Source organism: Bos indicus, chromosome 3 (genome assembly GCF_029378745.1).
Source record: "Bos indicus isolate NIAB-ARS_2022 breed Sahiwal x Tharparkar chromosome 3, NIAB-ARS_B.indTharparkar_mat_pri_1.0, whole genome shotgun sequence".
Lineage (NCBI taxonomy): Eukaryota > Metazoa > Chordata > Mammalia > Artiodactyla > Bovidae > Bos > Bos indicus.
The window spans coordinates 105,870,514-105,897,495 of NC_091762.1; the positions used below are offsets into that span (position 1 = coordinate 105,870,514).

General features: G+C 41.8%; 2 protein-coding genes and 1 pseudogene across 10 annotated transcripts in view; all 3 read right to left on the reverse strand.

The window, feature by feature from the left end:
- ZNF684 (zinc finger protein 684) overlaps positions 1 to 21,137 on the reverse strand; it is a 30,113-nt gene extending 8,976 nt beyond the window's left edge. For 2 of the 5 annotated variants that reach the window (XM_019957735.2, XM_070786765.1), the window contains exon 1: positions 968 to 1,106. The gene's annotated coding sequence lies outside the window, so the exon portion shown is untranslated. Of the gene's footprint in view, positions 1 to 963; positions 1,107 to 20,189; positions 20,248 to 21,089 lie in introns of those variants that run through there. The other 3 variants (XM_019957736.2, XM_070786764.1, XM_019957737.2) reach the window with 2 other exon arrangements.
- Positions 1,907 to 6,260, reverse strand: LOC139182276 (large ribosomal subunit protein eL33 pseudogene; annotated as a pseudogene).
- On the reverse strand, positions 9,340 to 21,229 carry EXO5 (exonuclease 5). Of its 5 annotated transcripts, none has more exons than XM_070786767.1 (3): positions 21,121 to 21,229; positions 20,190 to 20,282; positions 9,340 to 11,297 (listed from the first exon to the last, which is right to left on the reverse strand). In XM_070786767.1, exon 3 carries the CDS (start codon positions 11,270 to 11,272, stop codon positions 10,160 to 10,162), a length of 1,113 nt encoding a protein of 370 aa, XP_070642868.1. In that variant the 5' UTR covers positions 11,273 to 11,297; positions 20,190 to 20,282; positions 21,121 to 21,229; the 3' UTR covers positions 9,340 to 10,159. The 5 variants fall into 5 exon arrangements, with proteins under 5 accessions (XP_070642868.1, XP_070642869.1, XP_070642867.1 ...); XM_070786768.1 differs by having other exon boundaries at positions 20,190 to 20,247; positions 21,121 to 21,224; XM_070786766.1 differs by having other exon boundaries at positions 21,090 to 21,209.
- Positions 21,230 to 26,982: the final 5,753 nt, after the last annotated feature.

Here is a 26,982-nt window from a genome sequence, read left to right on the forward strand (position 1 = left end):
CTAAACTGCCTGAGTCCAGGCAAGTTAAACTCACCTTTCTGCTTCAGTTAACTCATATACAAAATAGAGATAATACTTACTTCAGATGATTGTTGTGAGTGTTGACTAAAAAAATATAGTCACAATCTGAAAGTAGCGAATTATTTTATTTGGTGGGAATGTTAGCCTGGGAGACCGCATCTCAGTAACTCTGGGAAAACTGCTCCAAGGAGGCAGGAGAGGAAGTCAGGCTATACACAAGTTTGCAACAAAGGAAGCAGGCAGGCTGAACCTCAAATATCAGTATCAAGTTAAGGAATTTAGCATTCTTTGTATGGGAAGATGCAAGCCTCTGGGCTCACTGAATTCATTCCTTTCATATTCACCTCAGCTATCTGGGACTAATCCTGTTTCCTTGTTCACCTTACTTCTGGCATTCTCCCAGCTCCAAAGCAATCACCGTGGGGCGGGGGGCGGGCAGCAGCTTCTGCTGGATCGCAGTTTTAGCAGCCCTCATTCACATTTGGAAGCCACCTATCACTGATAGCTGTGACATTTCTTGTTTATTAATATGGCAGGAGATATTTTCATTTCACATGAAAATACCCTAAAGCATGCACCGAAGTTTCTCTAAAAATGTTTTCTTCCTAGATCCCTGAAAATGGTTTACTATTTCCTTTTGTAGGCTTTAGTAGGACCAAAGGTGCTTCTGTCATCAGGAAAGGTGCAGTTTAAAGCACAAGAGCAGGAATGCAAACTGAACTTGCTCAAGCCGCAACTGGGATCTAGGAACCCACGGAGTGGCAGTTGGACCCTTCCCTAGCTTTCTCTGAACTACTCCAGAATCGGACAGGACCCACACACCCAAACTGGAAGTCACCGCATGTGAGGGTTTTCACGTTTTATTTTCGTTGGGTAAGCCAATAAAGCGGTCCCTTTCTTCCTGCCCTTTCCTTGTGTCCCCCAAGTTCTGTAGAGTCATACTTGCCAGCTTTGCACCGCCACACTCCCAGCTCCGGCTCTAAGCTGGAGATCAGGTTACGGAGATCTCCCAGATCCGGGAGATACCCCAACTTTCACTTCATGCAGTACTGGTTCAAAAATTACAGAATACCGGCTACCACCCCACTGCGCGTGTCCGGAAATAACTCTTCGCCCAGAGTTCCCAGGCTCCCGCGGGGTGCAGGCTATTCATCCAATACTACATTTCCCATAAAGCCTATGGAGCTTATTTCTGGAATGCGTCGGTTCTGCCTCCTTAGAGGGAGACTCCAGATCTGGTATTTCTGGGGCTGCTTGAAGAGACATGCTCACTTATAAAAGGGAGATGTAGATACCATTTTTGTTTAAAAGCTATAGACCTCAGAATTTTTAAATACTGGAAAATCTAAGTCAGCAGTTTGCTAAGAGAATAATTTGCCTTTACTCAGTTCAGTCTTTTCTAGTAAAACAGTAGCTTAGGTCAGAAACATGAAGAGGACCCAACAAAGAAGACTGAGACGGAATAATCCTGAGGCAGATGGAAAAGGAGGAAGGTTTGGATCTGCAAAATCAAGGGAAGAGAACGTTTCAAGGAGGAGGGAGTGATCCATTGCATTAACTGCTGCTGATAGGTTAGGTAGGATGAGAAGTAATAATTGACCATTGGATCGAGCAATTCGGGGATGGCTGAAACTTGCCCTTTTGGTGTACTGATGGAAGTTTGATGAAGTCTGACAAGAATTAGGAGTGGGATGAAACAATGGGAGAAGGCAAGTACTTATAGACATACTCCTTCAATTTTTTAAAGATGAATAGGAAAGTAAAACTGTCCATTGCAGATGGATTTGGGGTTCAGAAATTTTTTTTAAGATGGAAGAAATTACAGTGTTTGTACCCTATTTAAAATGATACAATGGAGAGGGGAAAATCAACAATACAGGAGAGACAGGACAGTTGCAAGAGCAAAGTCCTTGAGGAAAGAAGGGATAGAATCCAGCACACAATTGGGAGGATCAGTTCTAAGCAAGAGCCTGGGCAATTTATTCATTGAAATAACTGGAGAAGCAGAATCAATAGGTACAGATTTGGTGGGGGGAGAATGAGGATATCCTCCCTGAGTGTTTGTATTTTATAAGTGAAATTGAAAGCTCAGAGTGATGTTAGGGAGAAGGTATTTGAGATATGAGGAAAGAAAAGATAAGAAATTCTGCATTAGACTGATTCTAATATTTTTTTCATATTTCAACATATGTGAAATTGCTGTCTCACAAATGATGACATGCCATAGTTTAATTGGTAGACTTTTTCTTTCCTAGTAATATGTAAAATAATGATGTATCTTATAATCAGTGGCATCTGAGATTCTAATGTTAGTTATTTAGGAATGTGGGGAAGTGAATGGATTCAGAAAATGAAGTACTATTACACAGCACCATTAAGATCTCACTTGATGCTCACCATTAAGATCTCACTTGATGCTAGTAAGCTCTTGACTTTACTGGCGTTTTCAATGTCATAAACACATATTTTTATATCTTATTTTTAAAAAATCATTTCTTGACTTTAGCTCACAAGCAATTGTGCCATTTCCTAGCTTTCTTTTTTTTAAGGTTTTGACTGTGTCCTGCAGCTTTGGTAGTTCTGTGACCAAGGATCAAACCCATGCCCCCTGCAGTTAAAGAGCACTGTCTTTTTTTTTTTGGCCTAACTTTTAATTTGGAAACACTCAAACTCACAGAAAACTTGCAAGCAGAGTACAAAGAACCATTTGTTTAGGACCGCAACGACCTAAAAAAGGAAGTTCAGTTCAGTCCCTCAGTCGTGTCAGACTCTTTGTGACCCCATGGACTGCAGCATGCCAGGCTTCCCTGTCCATCACCAACTCCCAGAGCTTGCCTAGCATCAGGGTCTTTTTCAATGAGTCAGTTCTTCACATCAGGTGGCCAAAGTATTGGAGCTTCAGCTTTAGCCTCAGTCCTTCCAATGAATATTCAGGACTGATTTCCTTTAGGATTGACTGCTTTGATTTCCTTGCAGTCCAAGGGACTCTCAAGAGTCTTCTCCAACACCACAGTTCAAAAGCATCAACTCTTCAGTGCTCAGCTTTCTTTATAATCCAACTCTCACATCCATATGTTACTGGAAAAATCATAGCTTTGACTATACGGACCTTTGTAGGCAAAGTAATGTCTCTGCTTTTTAATATGCTCTCTAGGTTGGTCATAGCATTTCTTCCACGGAGCAAGCGTCTTTTAATTTCATGGCTGCAGTCATCATCTGCCGTGATTTTGGAGCCCAAGAAAATAAAGTCTGTCAGTGTTTCCATTGTTACCCCATCTATTTGCCATGAAGTGATGGGACTGGATGCCATGATCTTAGTTTTCTGCCATGTTGAGTTCTAAGCCAGCTTTTTCACTCTCCTCTTTCGCTTTCATCAAGAGGCTCTTCTTCAGTTCTTTGCTTTCTGCCATAAGGGTAGTGTCATCTGCATATCTGAGGTTATTGATATTTCTCCCGGCAATCTTGATTCCAGCTTGTGCTTCATCCAGCCCAGCATTTCGCATGATGTACTCTGCATATAAGTTAAATAAGCAGGGTGACAATATACAGCCTTGACATATTCCCTTCCCAATTTGGAACCAGTCTATTGTTCCATGTCCAGTTCTAGCTGTTGCTTCTTGACCTGCATACAGATTTCTCAGGAAGCAGGTCAGGTGGCCTGGTATTCCCATCTCTTTCAGAATTTCCCATAGTTTGTTGTGATCCACACAGTCAAAGGCTTTGGCATAGTCAATAAAGCAGAAGTAGATGTTCTTTCTGGAATTCTTTTGCTTTTTCAATGATCCAACGGATGAAACCAGGAAAATAAACAAATATACCTCCTGCCCCCAACTGGAATCAACCAGACAGCACTGTCCCCCAACACGAGGGGTCCCATGATGCCCCCTCATCCTACCTAAGGATGCTTAGCTGGCACTGGCTGGGCCCAGGCCTGCCTCTCAGAGGTGGTTGACCAACATCTCCAATGGCTTGGGTCACTTTGTGGAAGCGAAGTCTTAATCACTGGGCCACCAAGGAAATACCCCTGGCTTTCTTTCCGAGGAAGATTTCCCTAAAGAGTTGCTTCTTGGTTCTGCCTACATTTTCTCACCTCCAGTTCTCTCTTAAATCCACTCTAACTGGCTTCTTGACCATAACCACACTCCTAAAACTGCTCTTGTCCATTTACCAAGGAAATTCCACTTGAAAAACTAAATGGGTTTTCTTTGTCCTCATCATATTTGACTTCAACAGCATTTAAGATAAATGACATATTTCCTTATTTTGTTTTTTACAACATCTCACGAAAGATAATTTCTCCCACCTCACTAATACTGTTTCTCTATTTTCTTTATTGAATAATCTTCCTCTATTCCACCTCCAAATGTTGGAATACTTGGCCTTGGGTCTTTTCTTTTTGAAGTTTTCCTCAAATGGTCTCATTCAGCCCCACAATTTTAAATACCATTTATTTGATGACAAATTTCTTTGATTTAACTGACACATCTGTATCTCCACCCCTCATCTCTCCCCTGAATTTCTGAGCCCTAATTCCTTATGCCTACTTGAAATCTCCCCTTAAAAGCTACCTTCAACTTCACATGTTCAAATCAACCTATTAATCCTGTCCCCACCCACACTCCCACTATAACACTTCTCCTAGTTCAATAAATGTATCATTCACCTGGTTACTTGAGCAAAAATTTAGGAGCCATCCTTCATTTCTCTTATTCCTGTTTCCTTTCTTTGATTTATTTGTATTTGGCTTTCATCCCCAGTTCTGAATCAGAGCTCCTAAAACTCTTGGAATTTCCTAAGATATGAGAATGAGCATGTCTTTTGTTATGTTAATGAGGTGACTTTTGGACAGCACCTAAGGATGAGGGCTGACTGTCCGGAAAACCAAACCACATGATTAGAGGGTTAGAACTTTCAGTCCCACATCTCCTAACCTATGGGGAAGGGAGAGAGGTTGGAGATTGAATCAATTGCCAATGGCCAATGATTTAATCAGTCACGGCTATGTAATGAAGACTCCATAAAACCCCAAAAGGGGACTTCCCTGGTGGTCCAGTGGTTAAGAATCCACCTGCCAATGCAGGGGACACAGGTTCAGTCCCTGGTCCGGAAGATTCCACATACTGCAGGCAACTAATCTGTGTGCCACAACAACTGAGACCACGCACCCCAGAGACCATGTCCTGCAACAAGAGGAGCCACCACAATGAGAAGCCCACACAATAACTAGAGAGTAACCCCTGCTCACAACCAGGTTGGTGAACACGTGAAGGTATGGGGAGAGCCATGTACCCATAGAGGGCATGGAAGATCTGCACCCTTTACTGATACCTTACGTTATGCATCTCTCCGTATGGCAATTCTTGAGTTATATCCTTTAATAATAAACTGGTAGTCTAGTAAGTAAAATGTTTCTCTGAGTTCTGTGAGCCATTTGAGTAAATTAATCAAGTCCAAGGAAGAGGTTGTTGAAACCTCCAACCTATAGCCAGCAGGTCAGAAAGACAAGTAGGCAACCTGGACTTGTATCACCGAGCAGGGAAACTTCCCTCCCATTTTCTGGGTGTTTGTCTAGACTTCAGTGTCATTTCTAAATATTTGGGAGAATTCAGCAGTAAATCATCTGGGCCTACAGCTTTCTTTGTGGGGAGGTTTTAAACTACAAAATCAACCTCTTTGTTGGATATAGGGCTATTATTTAGGTTGCAAATTTCTTCAGAGAGCTTTGGTAGTTTGTATCTTTCAAGGAATTTTTCTATCATCTAAGCTGTCAAATGTATTGGCATAAAGTTGTTCTTACTATCCCCCCCCCTTTTTTTTTTTAACAAATCCACACTTTTTATTTACTTTTCAGTAAGTTTAAATTCTCAAAGGGTACAGCATCACATGATGCTGTGTTCAATGTCTTCAGCAGGAAGGTTGCTTTGGAATTTGGCAGGAACCATGCCACTGTTTCCATGAGCTTGAGTTATCTTTCCCCAGATTACTAAGGTTTTCTGCCAGGAAATACTGTGTTGTTCTTTGCTTTGTACACAGAAACACATCTCTTGCCTAGACAGAATTCAGTTTCATCCCGAGCATATACACTTTCAATTTTCAGGAGAGCTGCATGCTCCCTCTGGTTCTGTAGACCCCACTTATAGCCAGAAAAAAAGGCCTTGGACCACAGCCTTCCAGACATATTTGTCAATTTAGAAGTCCTGTTCCTAGCAGGCCTCCACAGGATCCAAGATGGCTGCATAATAATCCCTTATTTTCTTTTAATATCCATAATATTTGTAGTGCTGTCACCTCATTCCTGATATTGGTCATGTGTCTTCCCTCTCCCCTCTCCCACCCTAATTGCTCTGGCTAGAACTTGTCAGTTTTATTGATCTCAGAATCAGTTTTTGGTTTCATTGATTTTTCTCTATTATCTATTTTCTATTTTATTAATGTCAGCTATGTTGCTCATTTCATTTTTATGCTTTCTTTGAATTTGATTTTCTCTCCTTTTTTTAGTTAATGGGGACACTGAGGTCAGTAATTTGAGATCTTTCTTCTTTTCCAATTAGTGGCATTCATTTCAGTTCAGTTCAGTTCACTCGCTCAGTCCTGTCCGACTCTTTGCGACCCCATGAATCACAGCACGCCAGGCCTCCCTGTCCATCACCAACTCCCAGAGTTCACTCAGACTCACATCCACCGAGTCAGTGATGCCATCCAGCCATCTCATCCTCTGTCATCCCCTTCTCCTCCTGCCCTCAATCCCTCCCAGCATCAGAGTCTTTTCCAATGAGTCAACTCTTCACATGAGGTGGCCAAAGTACTGGAGTTTCAGCTTTAGCATCATTCCTTCCAAAGAAATCCCAGGGCTGATCTCCTTCAGAATGGACTGGTTGGATCTCCTTGCAGTCCAAGGGACTCTCAAGAGTCTTCTCCAACACCACAGTTCAAAAGCATCAATTCTTCGGCGCTCAGCTTTCTTCACAGTCCAACTCTCACATCCATACATGACCACAGGAAAAACCATAGCCTTGACTAGACGGACCTTTGTTGGCAAAGTAATGTCTCTGCTTTTGAATATGCTATCTAGGTTGGTCATAACTTTCCTTCCAGGAGTAAGCGTCTTTTAATTTCATGGCTGCAGTGACCATCTGCAGTGATTTTGGAGCCCCCAAAAATAAAGTCTGACACTGTTTCCACTGTTTCCCCATCTATTTCCCAGGAAGTGATGGGACCAGATGCCATGATCTTCGTTTTCTGAATGTTGAGCTTTAAGCCAACTTTTTCACTCTCCACTTTCACTTTCATCAAGAGGCTTTTTAGTTCCTCTTCACTTTCTGCATCTGCATATCTGAGGTTATTGATATTTCTCCCGGCAATCTTGATTCCAGCTTGTGCTTCTTCCAGTCCAGCGTTTCTCATGATGTACTCTGCATATAGGCTAAATAAACAGGGTGACAATATACAGCCTTGACGTACTCCTTTTCCTATTTGGAACCAGTCTGTTGTTCCATGTCCAGTTCTAACTGTTGCTTCCTGACCTGCATACAAATTTCTCAAGAGGCAGATCAGGTGGTCTGGTATTCCCATCTCTTTCAGAATTTTCCACAGTTTACTGTGATCCACACAGTCAAAGGCTTTGGCATAGTCAATAAAGCAGAAATAGATGTTTTTCTGGAACTCTCTTGCTTTTTCCATGATCCAGCAGATGTTGGCAATTTGATCTCTGGTTCCTCTGCCTTTTCTAAAACCAGCTTGAACATCAGGAAGTTCACGGTTCACATATCAATTAGGTATCCAATTAGGCATTTAGTGTTATCAATTTCCCTGAAATATACTGCCTCCCACACATTTTTGTATATTTTCAAGTAAATATAAGTAATTTCTCTTTTTGTGATATCTTAGAAAATGAAGATCATGGCATCTGGTCCCATCACTTCATGGGAAATAGATGGGGAAACAGTGGAAACAGTGTCACACTTTATTTTTGGGGGCTCCAAAATCACTGCAGATGGTGACTGCAGCCATGAAATTAAAAGATGCTTACTCCTTGGAAGAAAAGTTATGACCAACCTAGACAGCATATTGAGAAGCAGAGACATTACTTTGCCAACAAAGGTTCGTCTAGTCAAGGCTATGGTTTTTCCTGTGGTCATGTATGGATGTGAGAGTTGGACTGTGAAGAAAGCTGAGCGCCGAAGAATTGATGCTTTTGAACTGTGGTGTTGGAGAAGACTCTTGAGAGTCCCTTGGACTGCAAGGAGATCCAACCAGTCCATTCTGAAGGAGATCAGCCCTGGGATTTCTTTGGAAGGAATGATGCTAAAGCTGAAACTCCAGTACTTTGGCCACCTCGTGCGAAGAGTTGACTCATTGGAAAAAACTCTGATGCTGGGAGGGATTGAGGGCAGGAGGAGAAGGGGACGACAGAGGATGAGATGGCTGGATGGCATCACTGACTCGATGGACATGAGTCTGAGTGAACTCCAGGAGTTGGTAATGGACAGGAGGCCTGGCGTGCTGCGATTCATGGGGTCGCAAAGAGTCAGACACAACTGAGCGACTGAACTGAACTGAGGGTACTTTAGTGTGTAATTTAGTTTGCACATAATTTTTGATTGTTCAGATATCTGTCATCAAACTCTAACTTAATTCCATTGTGATCAGATAGCATACTTTGTATGACTTTCATCCACATAAATTTATTCAGATTTGTTTTATGGCCTAGAAATAGTCTATTTTGATAAATACTCTATGTTCACCTGAAAAAACAAGCATCTACAGAAGATTTTTTATGTCTAATCACATACACCCAACACATGTATTTGATTTATATTTAAATGTATGATTTAAATATATTTAAATATATGATTTTTGATACATCCACAAAGTATCTTGAAGAACCTTATCCAACTTCCTATTGATGGTTATTTTGAGATTCAGAATTAACAGGTATGCATGTAAGACCAATATTTACTTTCTACTTTATACATTATTATAGTGTTTGTAGTAGGAAAAGATAGGAAATAGCTTAAGTATATATAAATAGAGGTCTAGTTAGATAAACAGTATATCTTTACAATGGAACCCTTTGCAGCAACTAAAAGGAAGGAGGTGAACTATAAATACTAATATGAAACAACTCTAAAGTACATTGATAAGTAAAAGAAACAAGGTGTGTTGAAGTTGAAAAATATTGTATATCTTAAGTGAGATACCAAAAGCACTAATGAAACATTCCAACTGGTCTTCAGCAATATTTTGTTCATCAAAAGACACCATGACAGAATAAAAAGGCAAGCCACAGACTGGAAAAAGATACTCCCAATAAAGATATTCAATGAATGTTGTGTTTATTGGAGACATTATTAAAGAACAGCAGAAGTGAAGTTCAGTGGAATTAGAGCTACTGAGGCTGGGATAACAATTCTTAGCTTATTCGTGGTCCACATTCACAGATTCTGCTTATGAGGCTTAATCAGTATTCCTAGGATACTGACCTGGAATTCAATACAGCTCATTTTTCACTTCATCCAGACCTCCAGGACTTAGACCCTCCCCTTGTTCCCAAGTCAACAGAACCATCTGCATTTTTAGCTTCCACATGTGAGGATCTGACAACCTGGTGGACTGTGACACCACTGTAATATTTCCAGTTTCAGATCCATCTGAGATAAATCATTCTGCACCATGTTAGCTTTTACCATGTCAGCTCCTCCTCTGGAATACTACTTTGCTCTCATTTACTTTTAAAAGCTATTGACACAGTAGAATATTATTCAGTCTTAAAAAGGAAATTCTGGCACATGCTACAGAACCTTGTAGAAATCTTGATTGAGAAAAACATAGGGAAGAGACTTAAAAGAAATGGAAGAATCTTAAGAAAACAATGATTGTGCTCCAGCCATGATAGGCATTTGTCTTTTTGGCAAGCTGTGGCAAAATTCTAGGGATAGTATAATCCCAGATCTCTCCCACTCAGCCATGAGCCAGGGTCTTGGATTTGTGAGGTTAGAGGCTGAGGAAATATGAAAAGAACCAAAATAAGAAAACTGTCCAAGAAATTCAAGCTTGGTTGAAGAGACTGGTCCTCTTTAACTCTGCTGAGTACATTAGATGCAGGAAACATCCAAGTTCTTGAAGGCACATCTTCTGTTCATTTGGCCTTTTTGACTTGTGGTTCTAGCGTGGCACTGATCAACCCACCGCTCTTCTTCCACTCACAGATATCTGCATAGTTGCACATCCGGCATTTCCAGGCCTCCTCCACATCAACCCCTTGAGGCTCTCGGTGGCCCATCCAGTAGGTCATATAATGCTGTACTTTGCTTCTCACCTCCTTCTCTGCAAAGGCCACCATCTCTGTACCTAGCACAGTGGCAGTCCCTTGGTGGACATACTCAATTTTCAGGCTATCAATAAGTGGGAGGTCAGACAGTGTTAGAGACAAGAAGACCAGTTCTATGAGGTCACCCAAGGACTTCACAGAGTAGCCTCCCTGCTGGGCATGCCTCAGCACTGAAGGTCCCAGTGGCTTTTCTGGATCCAGTTTTGTGTGGTGGATTAAGCTAGCAGCAGTCACTTTCCCCTGTACCATGGCATCAAAGATATATTTGTACAGGCTGACTTGAAAATAGTCTTTTTTTTTCTGAGCATCTGAAGGGAGCACAGGGTTCCCACGGGTCTTGAGTTCAGTCAGTTCCAGTTCCCCGCTGGCTGTATAGTGCAGCTCATCAATCACACCAACAAGAAGCACACCCTCCACTTCTGCAAACACTGGAAACTCTCTGATGCGCCCTTCTGACTGCAGGGTAGGAATCATTGATAATATGTTCAGAAACTTAACTGCCCAAGCATCTTCTTTACTGGTGATGGGGATACTCACAAGATCATGAACTTCTAGTTCTCTAGCTAGATGGATGCTGGCACCAGTGTCCAAAATCGCTGATTTCTCAGGTGTCAAGAAACCAGAAAACTCCTTTCCATATACCATTTGCTGTTCACACCAGTTCTGAGTAGACAGGTCAGTGACATACAAATATTTCAGATGAAATCGCTCCATAGGTGATGAGACATCCAATCTTCTTTTCCATTTTGGTGACCTTATGAGCTTGTCATCCTTCCCAGGTAATTCATAAGAAGGACCAGGCTTGCTAGCTGAAGCACTTGACTCTTGTGTATCCTCCAGGTCCAAAAGTTCTGAGTCACTCAAGTCTGAGAATCCAGAAGCCTCTTCTGACACCGTCTCCTCTTCCTCAGTCTCTGCCATGGCACAGCTCTGGATTGGGCAAAGGCTGTACACATCATATTAAAGAAATGCATTATCCAAATGGAAAATTTCTCAAAAGCACTTTTGAATTCCAATGAGAAAAAGATTCACAACTAATTATTTATATATAGTCTTTAAAGATGCTTATTAATTTATGAACAATTAATAATGCTATAGAGTTGTAGCACACATGCAGTTTACAATAAGGCTCACTGTATCATCCATATGTGAATACTTGGCAAATATTTTTTAAGTGCAAAATAGTTTTATTCCTAAATCTGGCACTAACATATTATGTGACTTTAAGCAAATCACTTTCCTCATCCTCAATTTCTCCATTTAAAAGGAGATTTAAGGTTTGTCCTTTTTCCTTCAAAGCTCTCCTGGGGCTTCCCTGGTGGCTCAGTAGTAAAGAATCTGCCTGCCAATGCAGGAGACATGGGTTTGATCCCTGGTCCAGGAAGATCCCACATCCTCAGGAGCAACTAAGCCTATGTGTCACAACTATTGAGCCTGTACTCTAGAGCCCAGGAGCTGTAACTACTGAAGCCTGCGTACCCTAGGGCCCGTGTTCCACAACAAGAGAAGTCACTGCAAAGGGAAGTCCATGCACCGTGACTAGAGGGTGGCCCCTGCCGGCTGCAACTAGAGAAAAGCCTGCACAACAAAAAGAACCAGCACAGCCAAATATAAATTAAAAAAAAAAAAAAAAAAAAACACAAATATATATATATATATATAAAAATCTTTACTGCCTTGGGATATTATTTCATTATTTTAAGTAAATACAGAACACTGTAAATGTTGTACAATGTCTGCCAGTTTATCATGGACTGCTTCTACAATTCCTCTAAATACAAAGTCCTTAGCTAGGAAAACAAATCTCAATACCGAAGTGTTCCATGAGGAAAATCAGCTCTACAATGACTGTTTCAGGAACACGGTGTGGCAAAATTTAAAAACTAACTACAGATAAATACAAATAGACCTACCCATATACAAAGTAACAGCATACAGTAGTAGAGGATATTCACAGCAATATGCAGAAATCAGTTGTTTTTTCTATTTGAGATATATTAATACTTTACCTTTACTGCCTTTATAAATTCCTCCTAACATTATAGAAATTGATGTTTCTTGCTAAGTTTTATTTTCTCTCCCCACAAGAAATTAGCTTATGATGGAAAACATCTGTCAGTGAACACTCTTAAAATATTACTGTATGAGCATGCTTGCTAAATCACTTCAGTCATGTCCGACTTTTTTCGACCCTATGGACTGTAGCCCACCAGGCTCCTCTGTCCATAGGATCCTCCAGGCAAGAATACTGGAGTGGGTTGCCAAGCTCTCCACCAGGGGATCTCCCTGACCCAGGAACTGAAACCAGTTTGTTATATCTCCTGCATTAGCAGGTGGATTCTTTACCACTAGCACCACCTGGGAAGCCAACAAATATTACTGGATTTTGCTACAAATAATAGTGGATATTGGGAATTCCCTAGCGGTCCAGTAGATTGGGCTCCATGCTTCTACTGCAGGGGGCACAGGTTCGGTTCCTGGTTGGAGAACTAAGATCCCACATGCTGCACTGCACAGCCAAATGTGCTAGACACTGAACCAAGTGCTTCACATTTAATATCTCACTACTTTACTACAGGACAAGTACTCCCTCTCTTTACAACAAGCAATTTCTCAAACACAGGAGATAGAAAGAATAGAACAATGAACACAATCTAGTTAGCAACTGTTGATATGTTGCTGTATTTGCTTCTTTCAGGTGCTTTTTGTTTTCAGTTTAACTATTTTAATATAAATTACAGGCAGCATAATGCTTCAAATATAAATGCTTCAGCATACATTTCCAAAGAAGACTTTTACATTAACTACAATATTATCACACCTAATAAAATAATTCCCTAATACTCTAGTCCATATTCAAATTTCCCCAAGTGCCCTAAAAACATCTTGACATTGTCCAGATTCCAGGCCTGCCCACAAGCATAGTAAGTCAGGCAGCACTTTAGATAAGAAAGGGAGTGGGTTTTGGAATTCTTGAGCCCCTGGAGGTCTGGCCAACTGCTCAGGGTATAATGAAATTCTGTGACTCAAGAGTAAAGTAAAACCAGAACTGCATTCGTTCTTGAAAACTGATAATATATCAGTTTGCGGCCTGGATTTTTAAGTGGGACCTCCCAAAACTGCAGTTTGAAGTCTCACCTGTGGAGTGGATGCCCTACCTGGGACCTTCTCCCACCTGGGACTCCAGGCTGCTATATAAGGAGGGACTTTGCAGTGCTGTTTATATCTGGATGTTGGCCAGCCCAACTTGGTGATGTATGTCCTGTTACTTTTCTCTATTGTTTCTTTTTTTTGTTTGTTTGTTTCTTTTCTTTTAATGGCTGTATATTGAAATTAAGTCAGATAATCTCCTATAAAAAATTGAATTGTGAGTAACACGTGGTTTCTTTTGTTAATGAATCCTTCAAACCTGAAATGAAAGTAAAACTTAAAGCAAAATATAAACTGGCACTGCAAGCAGGATTCATGAAGCAAAATGCCACAAGAGATTAAGATTAATGAAGTTTTTAATTCCTGGATGGGAAGATTTGCCTTATTGCTCATTAGCTACTGAATGGGGCGTATCCACCGGATTGCGTGAGAACTGAGACCCCAAAATAAGCATGCCAAAACTTTAGAATTTATTGAATGTTTGCAGCTCATGCCAATTGAGAAAGGATAAGAATGTACTGCCCTGGGTCAGACAGGCTGGATCTACCTCTCTGCCTATTGTAAGGTACATGAAGCCAAATTAAAACTGGCTGAAGAGAAGTCAAAATTGGAGAGAGAATTATGCAATTCGCAAGGACAATTGTCCACGTTACAATGTCAAAGATTTATTTTAGCTGATCAAGTCCATTTTCCAGTTGGTAGCCGAAAAAGTCGCTATAAAGGTTGCAGAAACTATGAGCCATGCTGTGTAGGGTCACCCAAGATGGACTGGTCACAGAGAGTTCTGACAAAACATGATCCACTGGAGAAGGGAAGGCAAACCAGGTCAGTATTCTCGCCTTGAGAATCCCATGGACAGTATGAAAAGGCACAAAAATATGACACTGAAAGATGAACTCCCCAGGTCGGTAGATGCCCAATATGCTACTGGAGATCAGTGGAGAAATAACTCCAGAAAGAATGAAGAGACAGAGCCAAAGCAAAAACAACACCCAGCTGTGGATGTGACTGGTGATAGAAGTAAAGTCTGATGCTGTAAAGAACAATATTTTATAGGAACCTGGAATGTCAGGTCCATGAATCAAGGTAAATTGGAAGTGGTCAAACAGGAGATGGCAAGAGTGAACATCAACATTTTAGGAATCAGTAAACTAAAATGGACTGGAATGGGCAAATTTAATTCAGATGACCATTATATTTACTACTGTGGACAAGAATCCCTTAGAAGATATGGAGTAGCCTTCATAGTCAACAGAAGAGTCCGAAATGCAGTACTTGGGTGCAATCTCAAAAATGGCAGAATGATCTGTGTTCATTTCCAAGGCAAACCATTCAATATCATGGTAATCCAAGTCTATGCTCCAACCACTAATGCCAAAGAAACTGAAGTTGAATGGTTTCTATGAAGACCTATAAGACCATCTAGAACTAAAACAAAAAAAGATGTCCTTTTTATCATAGGGGACTGGAATGCAAAAGTAGGAAGTCAAGAGATACCTGGAGTAACAGGCAAGTTTGGCCTTGGAGTAAAAAATGAAGCAGGGCAAAGGCTAAAAGAGTTTTACCAAGAGAACACACTGGTGATACCAAAAACCCTCTTCAACAACACAAGAGAAGACTCTACACATGGACATCACCAGATGGTTAATACCGAAATCAGATTGATTACATTCTTTACAGCTGAAGATGGAGAAGCTCTATAAAGTCAATAAAAACAAGACTGGGAGCTGACTGTGGCTCAGATCATGAACTCCTTATTGCCAAATTCAGACTTAAATTGAACAAAGTAGGGAAAACCACTAGACTATTTAGGTATGACCTAAATCAAACTCCTTATGATTATAAGCGGAAGTGACAAATAGATTCAAGGGATTAGATCTGATAGATAGAGTGCCTAAAGAACTGTTGATGGAGGTTTGTGACATTGTACACAAGGCAGTGATCAAGACCATCACCAAGAAAAAGAAATGCAAAAAGGCAAAATGGTTGTCTGAGGAGGCCTTACAAATAGCTGAGAGAAGAAGAGAAGCAAAAGGCAAAGGAGAAAAGGAAAAATATACCCATTTGAATGCAGAGTTCCAAAGAACAGCAAGGTGAGATAAGAAAGCCTTTCTCAGTGATCAATGCAAAGAAATAGAGGAAAACAATAGAATGGGAAAGACTAGAGAGCTCTCAAGAAAATCAGAAATACCAAGGGAACATTTCATGCAAAGACGGGCACAATAAAGGACAGAAATGGTATGGACCTAAACAGAAGCAGAAGATATTAAGAAGAGATGGCAAGAATACACAGAAGAACTGTACAAAAAAGATCTTCATGACCCAGATGACCACGATGGTGTGATTACTCACCTAGAGTCAGACATCCTGGAATGCAAAGTCAAGTGGCCTTAGGAAGCATCACTACGAACAAAGCTAGTGGAGGTGATAGAATTCCAGTTGAGCTATTTCAAATCCTAAAAGATGATGCTCTGAAAGTGCTGCACTCAATATGCCAACAAATTTGGAAAACTCAGCAGTGGCCACAGGACTGGAAAAGGTCAGTTTTCATTCCAATCCCAAAGAAAGGCAATGCTAAAGAATGTTCAAACTACTGTACAAATGCACTCATCTCACACGCTAGCAAAGTAATGCTCAAAATTCTCTAAGCTAAGCTTCAATAGTACATGAACTGATAACTTACAGATGTTCAAGCTGGATTTAGAAAAGGCAGCGGAACCAGAGATCAAATTGCCAACATCCGCTGGATCATCAAAAAAGCAAGAGAGTTCCAGAAAAAAAACATCCACTTCTGCTTCATTGACTATGCCAAAGCCTTTGACTGTGTGGATCACAACAAACTGTGGAAAATTCTTCAAGAGATGAGAATACCAGACCACCTTACCTGCCTCCTGAGAAATCTGTATGCAGGTCAAGAAGCAACAGTTAGAACTGGACATGGAACAAGAGACTGGCTCCAAATTGGGAAAGGAGTATGTCAAGGCTGTATATTGCCACTCTGCTTATTTAACCTATAAGCAGAGTACATTATGCGAAATGCTGGGCTGGATGAAGCACAAGCTGGAATCAAGATTGACAGGAAATATCAACAACCTCAGATATGCAGATGATACCATCATAGTGGCAGAAAGTGAAGAGGAACTAAAGAGCCTCTTGATGAAAGTGAAAGAAGAGAGTGAAAAAGGTGGCTTAAAACTTAACATTAAAAAAATTAAGATTATGGAATCCAGTCCCATTATTTCATGGCAAATAGATGGGGAAACTGGAAACACTGACAGATTTTATTTTTTAGGGCTCCAAAGTCACTACAGATGGTGACTGCAGCCATGTAATTAAAAGACACTTGCTCCTTAGAAGAAAAGCTATAACCAACCTGCTGCTACTGCTGCTAAGTCGATTCAGTTGTGTCTGACTCTGTGCGACCCCATAGACGGCAGCCCACCAGGCTCTGCTGTCCCTGGGATTCTCCAGGCAAGAACACTGGAGTGTGTTGCCATTTCCTTCTCCATTGTGTGAAAGTGAAAAGTGAAAGTGAAGTTCCTCAGTCGCGTCCGACTCATAGCGACCCCATGGACTGAAGCCCACCAGGCTCCTCCATCCATGGGATTTTCCAGGCAAGAGTGCTGGAGTGGCTTGCCATTGCCTTCTCCGATGACCAACCTAGACGGCATATTAAGAAGCAGAGACGTTACTTTGCCTACAAAGGTCCATATAGTCAAAGCTACGGTTTTTCCAGTAGTCATGTATGGATATGAGAGTTGGACCACAAATAAAGCTGAGCGCCGAAGAATTGATGCTTTTGAACTGTGGTGTTGGAGAAAACTCTTGAAAGTCCCTTGGACTACAAGGAGATCAAAGCAGTCAATCCTAAAGGAAATCAGTCCTGAATATTAATTGGAAGGACTGAGGCTGAAGCTGAAACTCCAATATTTTGGCCACCTGATGTGAAGAACTGACTCATTGGAAAAGACCCTGACTATGGGAAAGATTGAAGACAGGAGTAGAAGGGGACAACAGAGGATGAGATGGTTGGATGGCATCACTGACTTGATGGACATGAGTTTGAGCAAGCTTTGGGAGTTGGAGATGGACAGGGAAGCCTGGCGTGCTGCCAGTCTATGGGGTCACAAGAGTCTGACACAACTGAGAGACTGAACAACAACATGCTCTTTCAATCTAAACAACCCTGAGGCTGACAGGGAAATTAAAATGGAGAAAGTCTTGTTCAGGCTTCAGGAGCAGGAGGGCAGGCCCCTGACCTGGCTTCTGACCTGCATGGACACTGCCCAGATTCAGTGCCTGCCCACAAGCATAGTAAGTCAGGCAGCACTTTAGATAAGAAAGGGAGTAGGTCTTAGAATTCTTGAGCCCCTGGAGGTCTGGCCAACAGCTCAGGGTATAATGAAATCCTATGACTCACAAGGTAAAACAAACAGCATTGTAAAAAAAATTAAAGTAAAACCAGAGCTGCATTTTTGCACACAAATATGCGGGAACCCCTGAAACTGCAATGTGAAGTCTCACGGGTGGAGTGGAGGCACTGCCTGGGACCTTTTCCTAATTGGGACTTCAGCTTGCTATTATCGAGGAACTTCCCAGCACTGTTTAAATTTGGATATTGACCAGCCCAATTTGGTGATGTATGTGCTGTTACTTTTCTGTATTGTTTCTATTTCTTTTCTTTAATGATAGTATATTGAAATTAAGTCAAATAATTTTCTATTAAAAAAACCTGAAATTGTGTATAACGAGTTATTTCTTTTGTGAGTAAACCCTTCGAACCTGAAACGAAAATAAGACTTCCGGCAAAACAAACCCTTCATAGGAAAAAAAAAAAAGTATGATCAGTCCACTAGTATTTGACTTTGGGTGCCCAGGAAAATAACTTGACATAGAATTTAAGCCGATTGAGGTTATAAGCCAAATTTCCTCCTTGCTACTCTAATGAACAATAAAAGAGATGCATTCACCAACTCCCATGGTAAAAGTTTAACATTTGGTACCTTGAAAATGGTACAAATATTAGTTGTCATTGTACTTAACTAACTTAACTAACTTTTAAATAGTCTGCTGCTGCTAAGTCGCTTCAGTCGTGTCCAACTCTGTGCGACCCCATAGACGGCGGCCCACCAGGCTCCCCCGTTCCTGGGATTCTCCAGGCAAGAACACTGGAGTGGGTTGCCATTTCCTTCTCCAATGCATGAAAGTGAAAAGTGAAAGTGAAGTCGCTCAGTCGTGTCCGACTCTTCACAAACCCATGGTCTGCAGCCTACCAGGCTCCTCCGTCCATGGGATTTTCCAGGCAAGAGTACTGGAGTGAGGTGCCATTGCCTTCTCCATTAAATAGTCTAAATTCCCCCAAAGAAAGAAGACACAGATAACTGGAAGAAAAGTTATTTGCAATAAACAAAGGCAATACAATGCTCAGACTTCTGGGTATATCCTATTAAGTTATTGCTTTATAGGATACTTCAACAGTAATAAAACACAGGAGCACATTTGCACAAGTGTCTTGAACTACAAGTGGGTCTTAGATAATGATAGTTTCAAAATGAGTAATGTTATTTGGACAGTTAAGTCCCTGAAAGTGGGAGAGAATCTTTACCCTTCATCAAAAAACAAAAGTTAAAAGGCATGACAGTGCACGGTATCCCAAATTGCAGTCTGCATCTTTTTGACAGGAGACGATTTTACATGGTACATAGATCAACACCTTCAGATACATCTTACTACTACTACTACTAAGTCACTTCAGTCGTGTCCAACTCTGTGCGACCCCATAGACGGCAGCCCACCAGGCTCCCCCGTCCCTGGGATTCTCCAGGCAAGAACCCTGGAGTGGGTTGCCATTTCCTTCTCCAATGCATGAAAGAGAAAAGTGAAAGTGGATTCGCTCCGTCGTGCCCGACTCTTAGCGACCCCATGGACCTCAGCCTACCAGGCTCCTCCGTCCATGGGATTTTCCAGGCAAGAGTACTGGAGTGGGGTGCCATTGTCTTCTCCGCAGATACATCTTAGAATAAATATAAAGCCTTTAAAGCATCTATCAAATGCATAATTTCATATGCAGTGTTTCTCAGTGCAAGTTTGTTTTTTAAAATAAAAGTTAAAAATTAAAAATATGAGAATAACAATAATACAGGTAGTACACAGGTATGGCATAAATAGGTGGTAAGTGAATAAGATGTTTGGGAAACACCAGCATAGTGTCAAGAGTCTGGAGGTCCTACAGCTCTGGATTCTGAATCTGACTAGGTCAATAGTATTTAGTAGTAGGCTACGTCCCTTCTGAGTACTCTTGGGCAAGTTTTTCATTTTACTGAGGCTACTGACACATCTTTAAAATTAGAGTACTTCTTCCAACACCAGCTTCTTTGGTGGTTTAGCCGGTAAAGAATCTACCTGCAATGAAGGAGACTTGGGTTCGATCCCTTGGGAAGATTTCTTGGAGAAGGGAATGGCTACCCACTCCAGTATTCTTGCCTGGATAATTCCAAGGACAGAAGGGCCTGGTGGGCTACAGTCCATGGGGTCACAGAGTTGGATATAATTGAGTGACTAACACTTTGCAACAGTACTCAGCTGCCCAGATGATAGTGTGATGACACACTAGGAAGACATGAGGTAGTGTATCTATTCCCTCTGTCGAATTAAAATAAATTTTAGGAGAGAAAAAACTTCTACTCACCTGGGACTTGGCTGATCTTCCTCCTCACAGGGAAAGGCAGAATGCTGAACTGACAAGTCTGGGGGAGGAGAAAGGAGCTCTGAAAGACCAGGTCTGAAATTGGAGAGTTCAGATTAGCAACCGTCAGACTTGCTGTGGTAAAAGAGCAACTTTTGGTCTTTTCTCACCTGACCAGTCTCTCACACTGTGGTGTTTCCTCCTCTCTGATCCTCACTGCACAGACTGTTGCCCACCCAGATCCTAGGTAATGCTTGCCTCTCTTTACGGGCAAATTCTCCGTAACTTCTTCGTTTTGCCCACACCCTGGATGCAGACACTCGATCCAATCCCTGCTTCCAGCAAGTAAAAGTGTCAACAATAGCGAAGATCTCCCTGCAACTCCAAGGTCAATTTCCTCTTCCAGCCCCAACCTGGGCTCAGAAGCTCAGAAAGAGATCTCAAATTCAGAGGCTTTTCCTCCCTGACGGATTCCTGATGCCTCCGGAACTGCTACTGGCTTTACCACCAATATTCTGACATGGTCGGTACAAGCCCGGACTTGCGGGTCCCAGAAACTTCTGCTTTCAGCGGGGACCTTCCCACCATCCCCAAACCACTGTCTCCCCGGGAGTCTCAAGCATGCCCAAAAGTTTACTGAGCACTCCCTACAAGGTGCTAGAGGAGCGGCGAGAAGGGGATCGCCGGCTTCGGGAAGGGGTCCCAGCCGACAGCAGGGTCTTCCAAGGTGAGAAGGTCCTCAACCCACAGGAACAGACGAGATAAACCGCTACTCCGGAGCCGTTCCCACCCGGAGAAAGCGACAGGGGGACGTCGTAACCGCGGATACAGATCCCAGGGTTCCAAAACGCAGCCCCTCAGCCCGCCACCCGCATTCGCCGGCCTTCTTCTAACCCTCCTAACCTTGGATACGCCTCCGAACCCAGGACTTCACCTGCTCCTCTCGAGCTTCGCAACCGCTCCCGGACTCTTTTCCTTTAGGCTCAAGTACTAGTCAGGTCCTCTTTCTTGAAAGGACGGCTTCTCAGGAAAGCCGCCCGGAGACCACGCCCACAATGCCCAGCCCCTGCCCAAGGACCGCCCCCTCCCAGAGGCCTCTGCGGCGCCGCTTAGTCTTAACCGGCTTGCGACTCAGACTGGCAAGCGGCTAGCTGCGAATCGGAGTGGGGTCCTGGTGCGGTTATGCATTAGCGCTGAGCCTGCGCTTTGCCACCTTGGATTCTGAATATTGTTCTTTGCATCTCGCACCAGCTTCCCCACCCGAGAGAAAAGCCACAAACTCACTTTTCAAAGATGCTGGCACTCGTCTCATCAATGTATTTCTTTTTTCTATTTGCTTACTTTTTAGCTAACCCTTTTGTTAGGAAATGTAACACAATTATATTCTGAACTAGAAAGGTAAGTATAATAATCATTGAACAGACATGTCATCATGTAGAGCAAAAATAGAAAAGTGTCGGGCGCTTCACAGATACACTCCCTGCCTCCTTCCTAAGAAGACCAGTAGTCTGACTTTTTTTTCTTTTTAATTTTGGTTTTATATTGGAGCACTTTTGATTAACAATGTTGTCCTAGTTTCTTTCAGGTGTGCAGCAAAGTGGCTCATACATATACACGTATATATTTTGGGAGGGGGGCTTCCCTGGTGGCTCAGGGGTAAAAGAACGCGCCTGCCAATGCAAGAGATCCCAGTTCGATCCCTGAGTTGGGAAGATTACCTGGAGAAGGACATGGCAACCCATTCCAGTATTTTTGCCTGGAAAATCCCATGGCCAAAGGAGACTCGCAGGCCACAATCCACCCAGTCACAAAAGAATTGGACACAACAACTAAACAACAGCAATTATTTTTCAAATTCTTTTCCCGTTAGGTTACTACAGAATATTGAGCCGTGTTCCTTGTGCTATACAGTAGGTCCTGGTTGGTTATCTATTTTAAATATAGCGGTATATACATGTCAACCCCAAACTCCCAGTGGCTCCTTCCCCCCACTACTAGTCTGACTTATATGACAATCATTGTTTTAAAAAACACAGTTTTTATAACATATTTGCAAACTTGATTTGTGACAAAGGTGGCCTCACATAGCAATGGAGGAATAAAAGCTGGTCTTTTCAGTGAAGGGTCTGTGACAATAGGGTATCCTTATGGAAAAAAAATGAGACACTTACCTTATTTCATCACAAATATCAATTCCAGGAGGATTTAAGACCTGGATACATTTTGGACTTCATAATAGGGAAATATTTCTTTTAAAAAATACATGAACACTTACTCAGTTGTGTCCACCTCTTTGCGACCCCATGGACTGTAGCCGATCAGGTTCCTCTGTCCATGGGATTTCTCAGGCAAGAATACTGAAGTAGTATTAAAAAAAATGTTAAATAATAAAGAAAACTACAAAGGACATTTTGGATCTGTTGAAGAAGTTAAATGTGACATATATTAGATAATTATATAACTCAACCAATTACCAACATCCTGAGTGTGATTTTGTGGCTGCATAGGAAAACATCCTTGTTCTTGGAAATGGGAAAGTTGAGGAAAATCTTCTTAATCAAGTGAAATATGAGTGGGCGTTGTTTATTGAGGCTGGAGGTTTCTGCCTCCTCCCAAATGTAACTTTCCTTCACCAAGATGTAATTCCCAATGTTGTGAAAGACCCTCCTCCACTCTTTCACATATGGACCTAGTATCTTCCAATAGAGTTTGAGGAGGCAGTACTGCTGGGTGGAGTCAAGCAAAAGGGATTGAGAAATGACCACACAGTGGGGAAAAGATATGTCCAAGTTAGCTGGATAATGTTCCCCAAAGCTTTCATTCTCAAATTTCTGAAAATATTACACTTTCCCCAAAAGGCTATCATAAGAAGCCTAGGTTTTTAAGGTCTGTGTGTGTGTGTGTGCTCAGTGGTATCTGACTCTGTGACCCCATGGATTGCAATCTGCAGGGCTCCTCTGTCCAAGGAATTTTCCAGATAAGAATACTGGAGTGGGTTGCCATTTCCTACTCCAGGGAATTTTCCTGACCCAGGGATTGAACCCATGTCTCTTGGGTCTCCTGCGTCGGCAGGCAGATTCTTTACCATTTGCCTCGATTTAAGGTCCATCTGTATACAAAAATCATTGATTTAGATCTTCTACCTCCAGGGATGTCTGTAATCTAGGAAATACTATTAGACACAAATCATGTTTCCTCTTTCCGTCTTACCTTCCTTGCTCTTTCAGAGCATAGAATTTGTACCTCTAAACCACACTGATTACATTCTTTCATTTAAATGTTTATAAGAGTGTTCTCTAGAATTCCACTGTCCAACACATTAGCCTCTAGGCACATGGGGCTCTTAAGCATTTGCAATGTAGCTAGACCAAAATGAGATGTGCTGTAACTATAAAACACTGTATTTGTAGATTAAAAAAAAAAAACTAATAATTTTTATTTCAATTACATGTTGAATTATAATATTTGGATATAGTATATCAAATTAAAGATATTTAAAAATTAATTTTATTTACTGCCTTTCATTATATTTGGTTGCTAGAAAATTTTAAATTCCTTATATGATTTGCATTTTTATTTTGACTCACATTACATTGCTCTTGGACAGTGCTCTTCTTGAGCATCAGAATATAAGGGCAGGGAATTTATCTTACTCAAGTCTTTGTTTGTCACAAGTGCTAGAACAATTATTGATATAATTGTTACATGCTTAAGAGAAACCCACTGATGATATTCTGTATTTGAGAATCTCTTCTTCCCTGTGTTAGGATCAGGCTCTCTTCAGCAAAACACCAGTTTCTGGTAATTGAAAAGAGCATTGCTTAGTTGGAGAAAGCCAGAAAAGGTAGCCCTAAAGCTAGGAATTTTCCACAGTTTATTGTGATCCACACAGTCAAAGGCTTTGGCATAGTAAATAAAGCAGAAATGGAAAATTCTGAAAGAGATGGGAATACCAGACCACCTGAACTGCCTCTTGCGAAATCTGTATGCAGGTCAAGAAGCAACAGTTAGAATTGGACATGGAACAACAGAGTGGTTCCAAATAGGAAAAGGAGTACGTCAAGGCTGTATATTGTCACCCTGCTTATTTAACTTCTATGCAGAGTACATCATGAGAAATGCTGGGCTGGATAAAGCACAAGCTGGAATCAAGATTGCCAGGACGAATATTGATAACCTCAGATATGCAGATGACACTACCCTTATGGCAGGAAGTGAAGAAGAACTAAAGAGCCTCTTGATGAAAGTGAAATAGGAGAGTGAAGAAGTTGGCTTAAAGCTTCAGAAAACTAAGATCATGGCATCTGGTCCCATCACTTCATGGGAAATAGATGGGGAAACAGTGGAAACAGTGTCAGACTTTCTTTTTTTGGGCTCCAAAATCACTGCAGATGGTGACTGAAGCCATGAAATTAAAAGACACTTACTCCTTGGAAGGAAATTTATGACCAACCTAGACAGCATATTAAAAAGCAGAGACATTACTTTGCCAGCAAAGGTCCATGTAGTCAAAGTTACGGTTTTTCCAGTAGTCATGTATGGATGTGAGAGTTGAACTATAAAGAAAGCTGAGCACTGAAGAATTGATGCTTTTGAACTGTGGTGTTGGAGAAGACTCTTGAGAGTCCCTTGGACTGCAAGGAGATCCAACCAGTCCATCCTAAAGGAAATCAGTCCTGGATATTCACTGGAAGGACTGATGTTGAAGCTGAAACTCCAATACTTTGGCCACCTGATGCAAAGAACTGACTCATTTGAAAAGATCCTGATGCTGGAAAAGATTGAAGGCGGGAGGTGAAGGGGACGACAGAAAATGAGATGGTTGGATGGCATCACCGACTCAATGGACATGAGTTTGAGTAAATTCTGGGAGTTGGTGATGGACAGGGAGGCCTGGCATGCTGCAGTCCATGGTGTCGCAAAGAGTCAGACACAACTGAGCGCCCGAACTGAACTGAAAGCTAGGAAGTTAGGGGACCTGTGTTAAGAATGTAAGACTAAGCCATGCTTCTGCTAATACAGGCCACCTCAGATGTAGGACATTTGAACCCTTGACTTAAATAGGGTTTATTCATTTATCAGTTCAAAAACCCAGGAGCTCTAGCTTCAAGTGAGGCTTGATCCAGGTCTCAATCAGTGTGATCAGAACTGAGTTTTCGCTCTCCAGTTTTTGGATCTGTTTGCTCTGTGTTTCATTTATATGCAATCTTCCTCCTCTTCCTCTGTCAGTAGCTTCCAGGGCCACTTCCAGGTTTTTGTCCCGTGGAAAAAACAGTCCATTCCCTAATATCTCAAATATAAGTCCAGAAATTGTCCAAAAGTTCAGTTTTCATTCCAATCCCAAAGAAAGGCAATGCCAAAGAATTCTCAAAATACCCCACAATTGCACTCATCTCACACGCTAGTAAAATAATGCTCAAAATTCTCCAAGCCAGGCTTCAGCAATACATGAACTGTGAACTTCCAGATGTTCAAGCTGGTTTTAGAAAAGGCAGAGGAATCAGAGATCAAATTGCCAACATCCACTGGATCATTGAAAAAGCAAGAGAGCTCCAGAAAAACATCAATTTCTGCTTTATTGACTATGCCAAAGCCTTGGACTGTGTGAATCACAATGAACTGTGGAAAATTCTGCAAGAGATGGGAATACCAGACCACCTGACATGCCTCTTGAGAAACCTAAATGCAGGTCAGGAAGCAACAATTAGAACTGGACATGGAACAACAGACTGGTTACAAACAGGAAAAGGAGTACATCAAGGCTGTATATTGTCACCCTGCTTATTTAACTTCTATGCAGAGTACATCATGAGAAATGCTGGGCTGGAAGAAGCACAAGCTGGAATCAAGATTGCTGGGAGAAATACCAATAACCTCAGGTATGCAGATGACACCGCCCTTATGGCAGAAAGTGAAGAGGAACTCAAAAGCCTCTTGATGAAAGTGAAAATGGAGAGTGAAAAAGTGGGCTTAAAGCTCAACATTCAGAAAACGAAGATCATGGCATCCGGTCCCAACACTTCATGGGAAATAGATGGGGAAACAGTGGAAACAGTGTCAGACTTTATTTTGGGGGGCTCCCAAATCACTGCAGATGGTGACTGCAGCCATGAAATTAAAAGATGCTTACTCCTTGGAAGGAAAGTTATGACCAACCTAGATAGCATATTCAAAAGCAGAGACATTACTTTGCCAACAAAGGTCCGTCTAGTCAAGGCTATGGTTTTTCCTGTGGTCATGTATGGATGTGAGAGTTGGACTGTGAAGAAGGCTGAGCGCCGAAGAATTGATGCTTTTGAACTGTGGTGTTGGAGAAGACTCTTGAGAGTCCCTTGGACTGCAAGGAGATCCAACCAGTCCATTCTGAAGGAGATCAGCCCTGGGATTTCTTTGGAAGGAATGATGCTAAAGCTGAAACTCCAGTACTTTGGCCACCTCATGCAAAGAGCTGACTCATTGGAAAAGACTCTGATGCTGGCCTGGCGTGCTGTGATTCATGGGGTCTCAAAGAGTCGGACACGACTGAGCCACTGAACTGAACTGAACTGAACTCAAGCTGGGGCTATATACTTGTCTTAACCAGAGTCACCAAAAACAAAACAGAGACTGAGGCAAGGATTAGATGCTTTTTTTTTTTTTTTAGGTACAAACCCAGGACTTCCCTGGTGGTCTAGTGGTTAAGACTTATGCTTCCAATGCAGGGGGCGTGGTTTCAATCCCTGGTCAGGGAACTAGGTCCCACATGCAGTGTGGCATGACCAAAACACAAAGCAAATCTGCAAAACCACGGTACCAA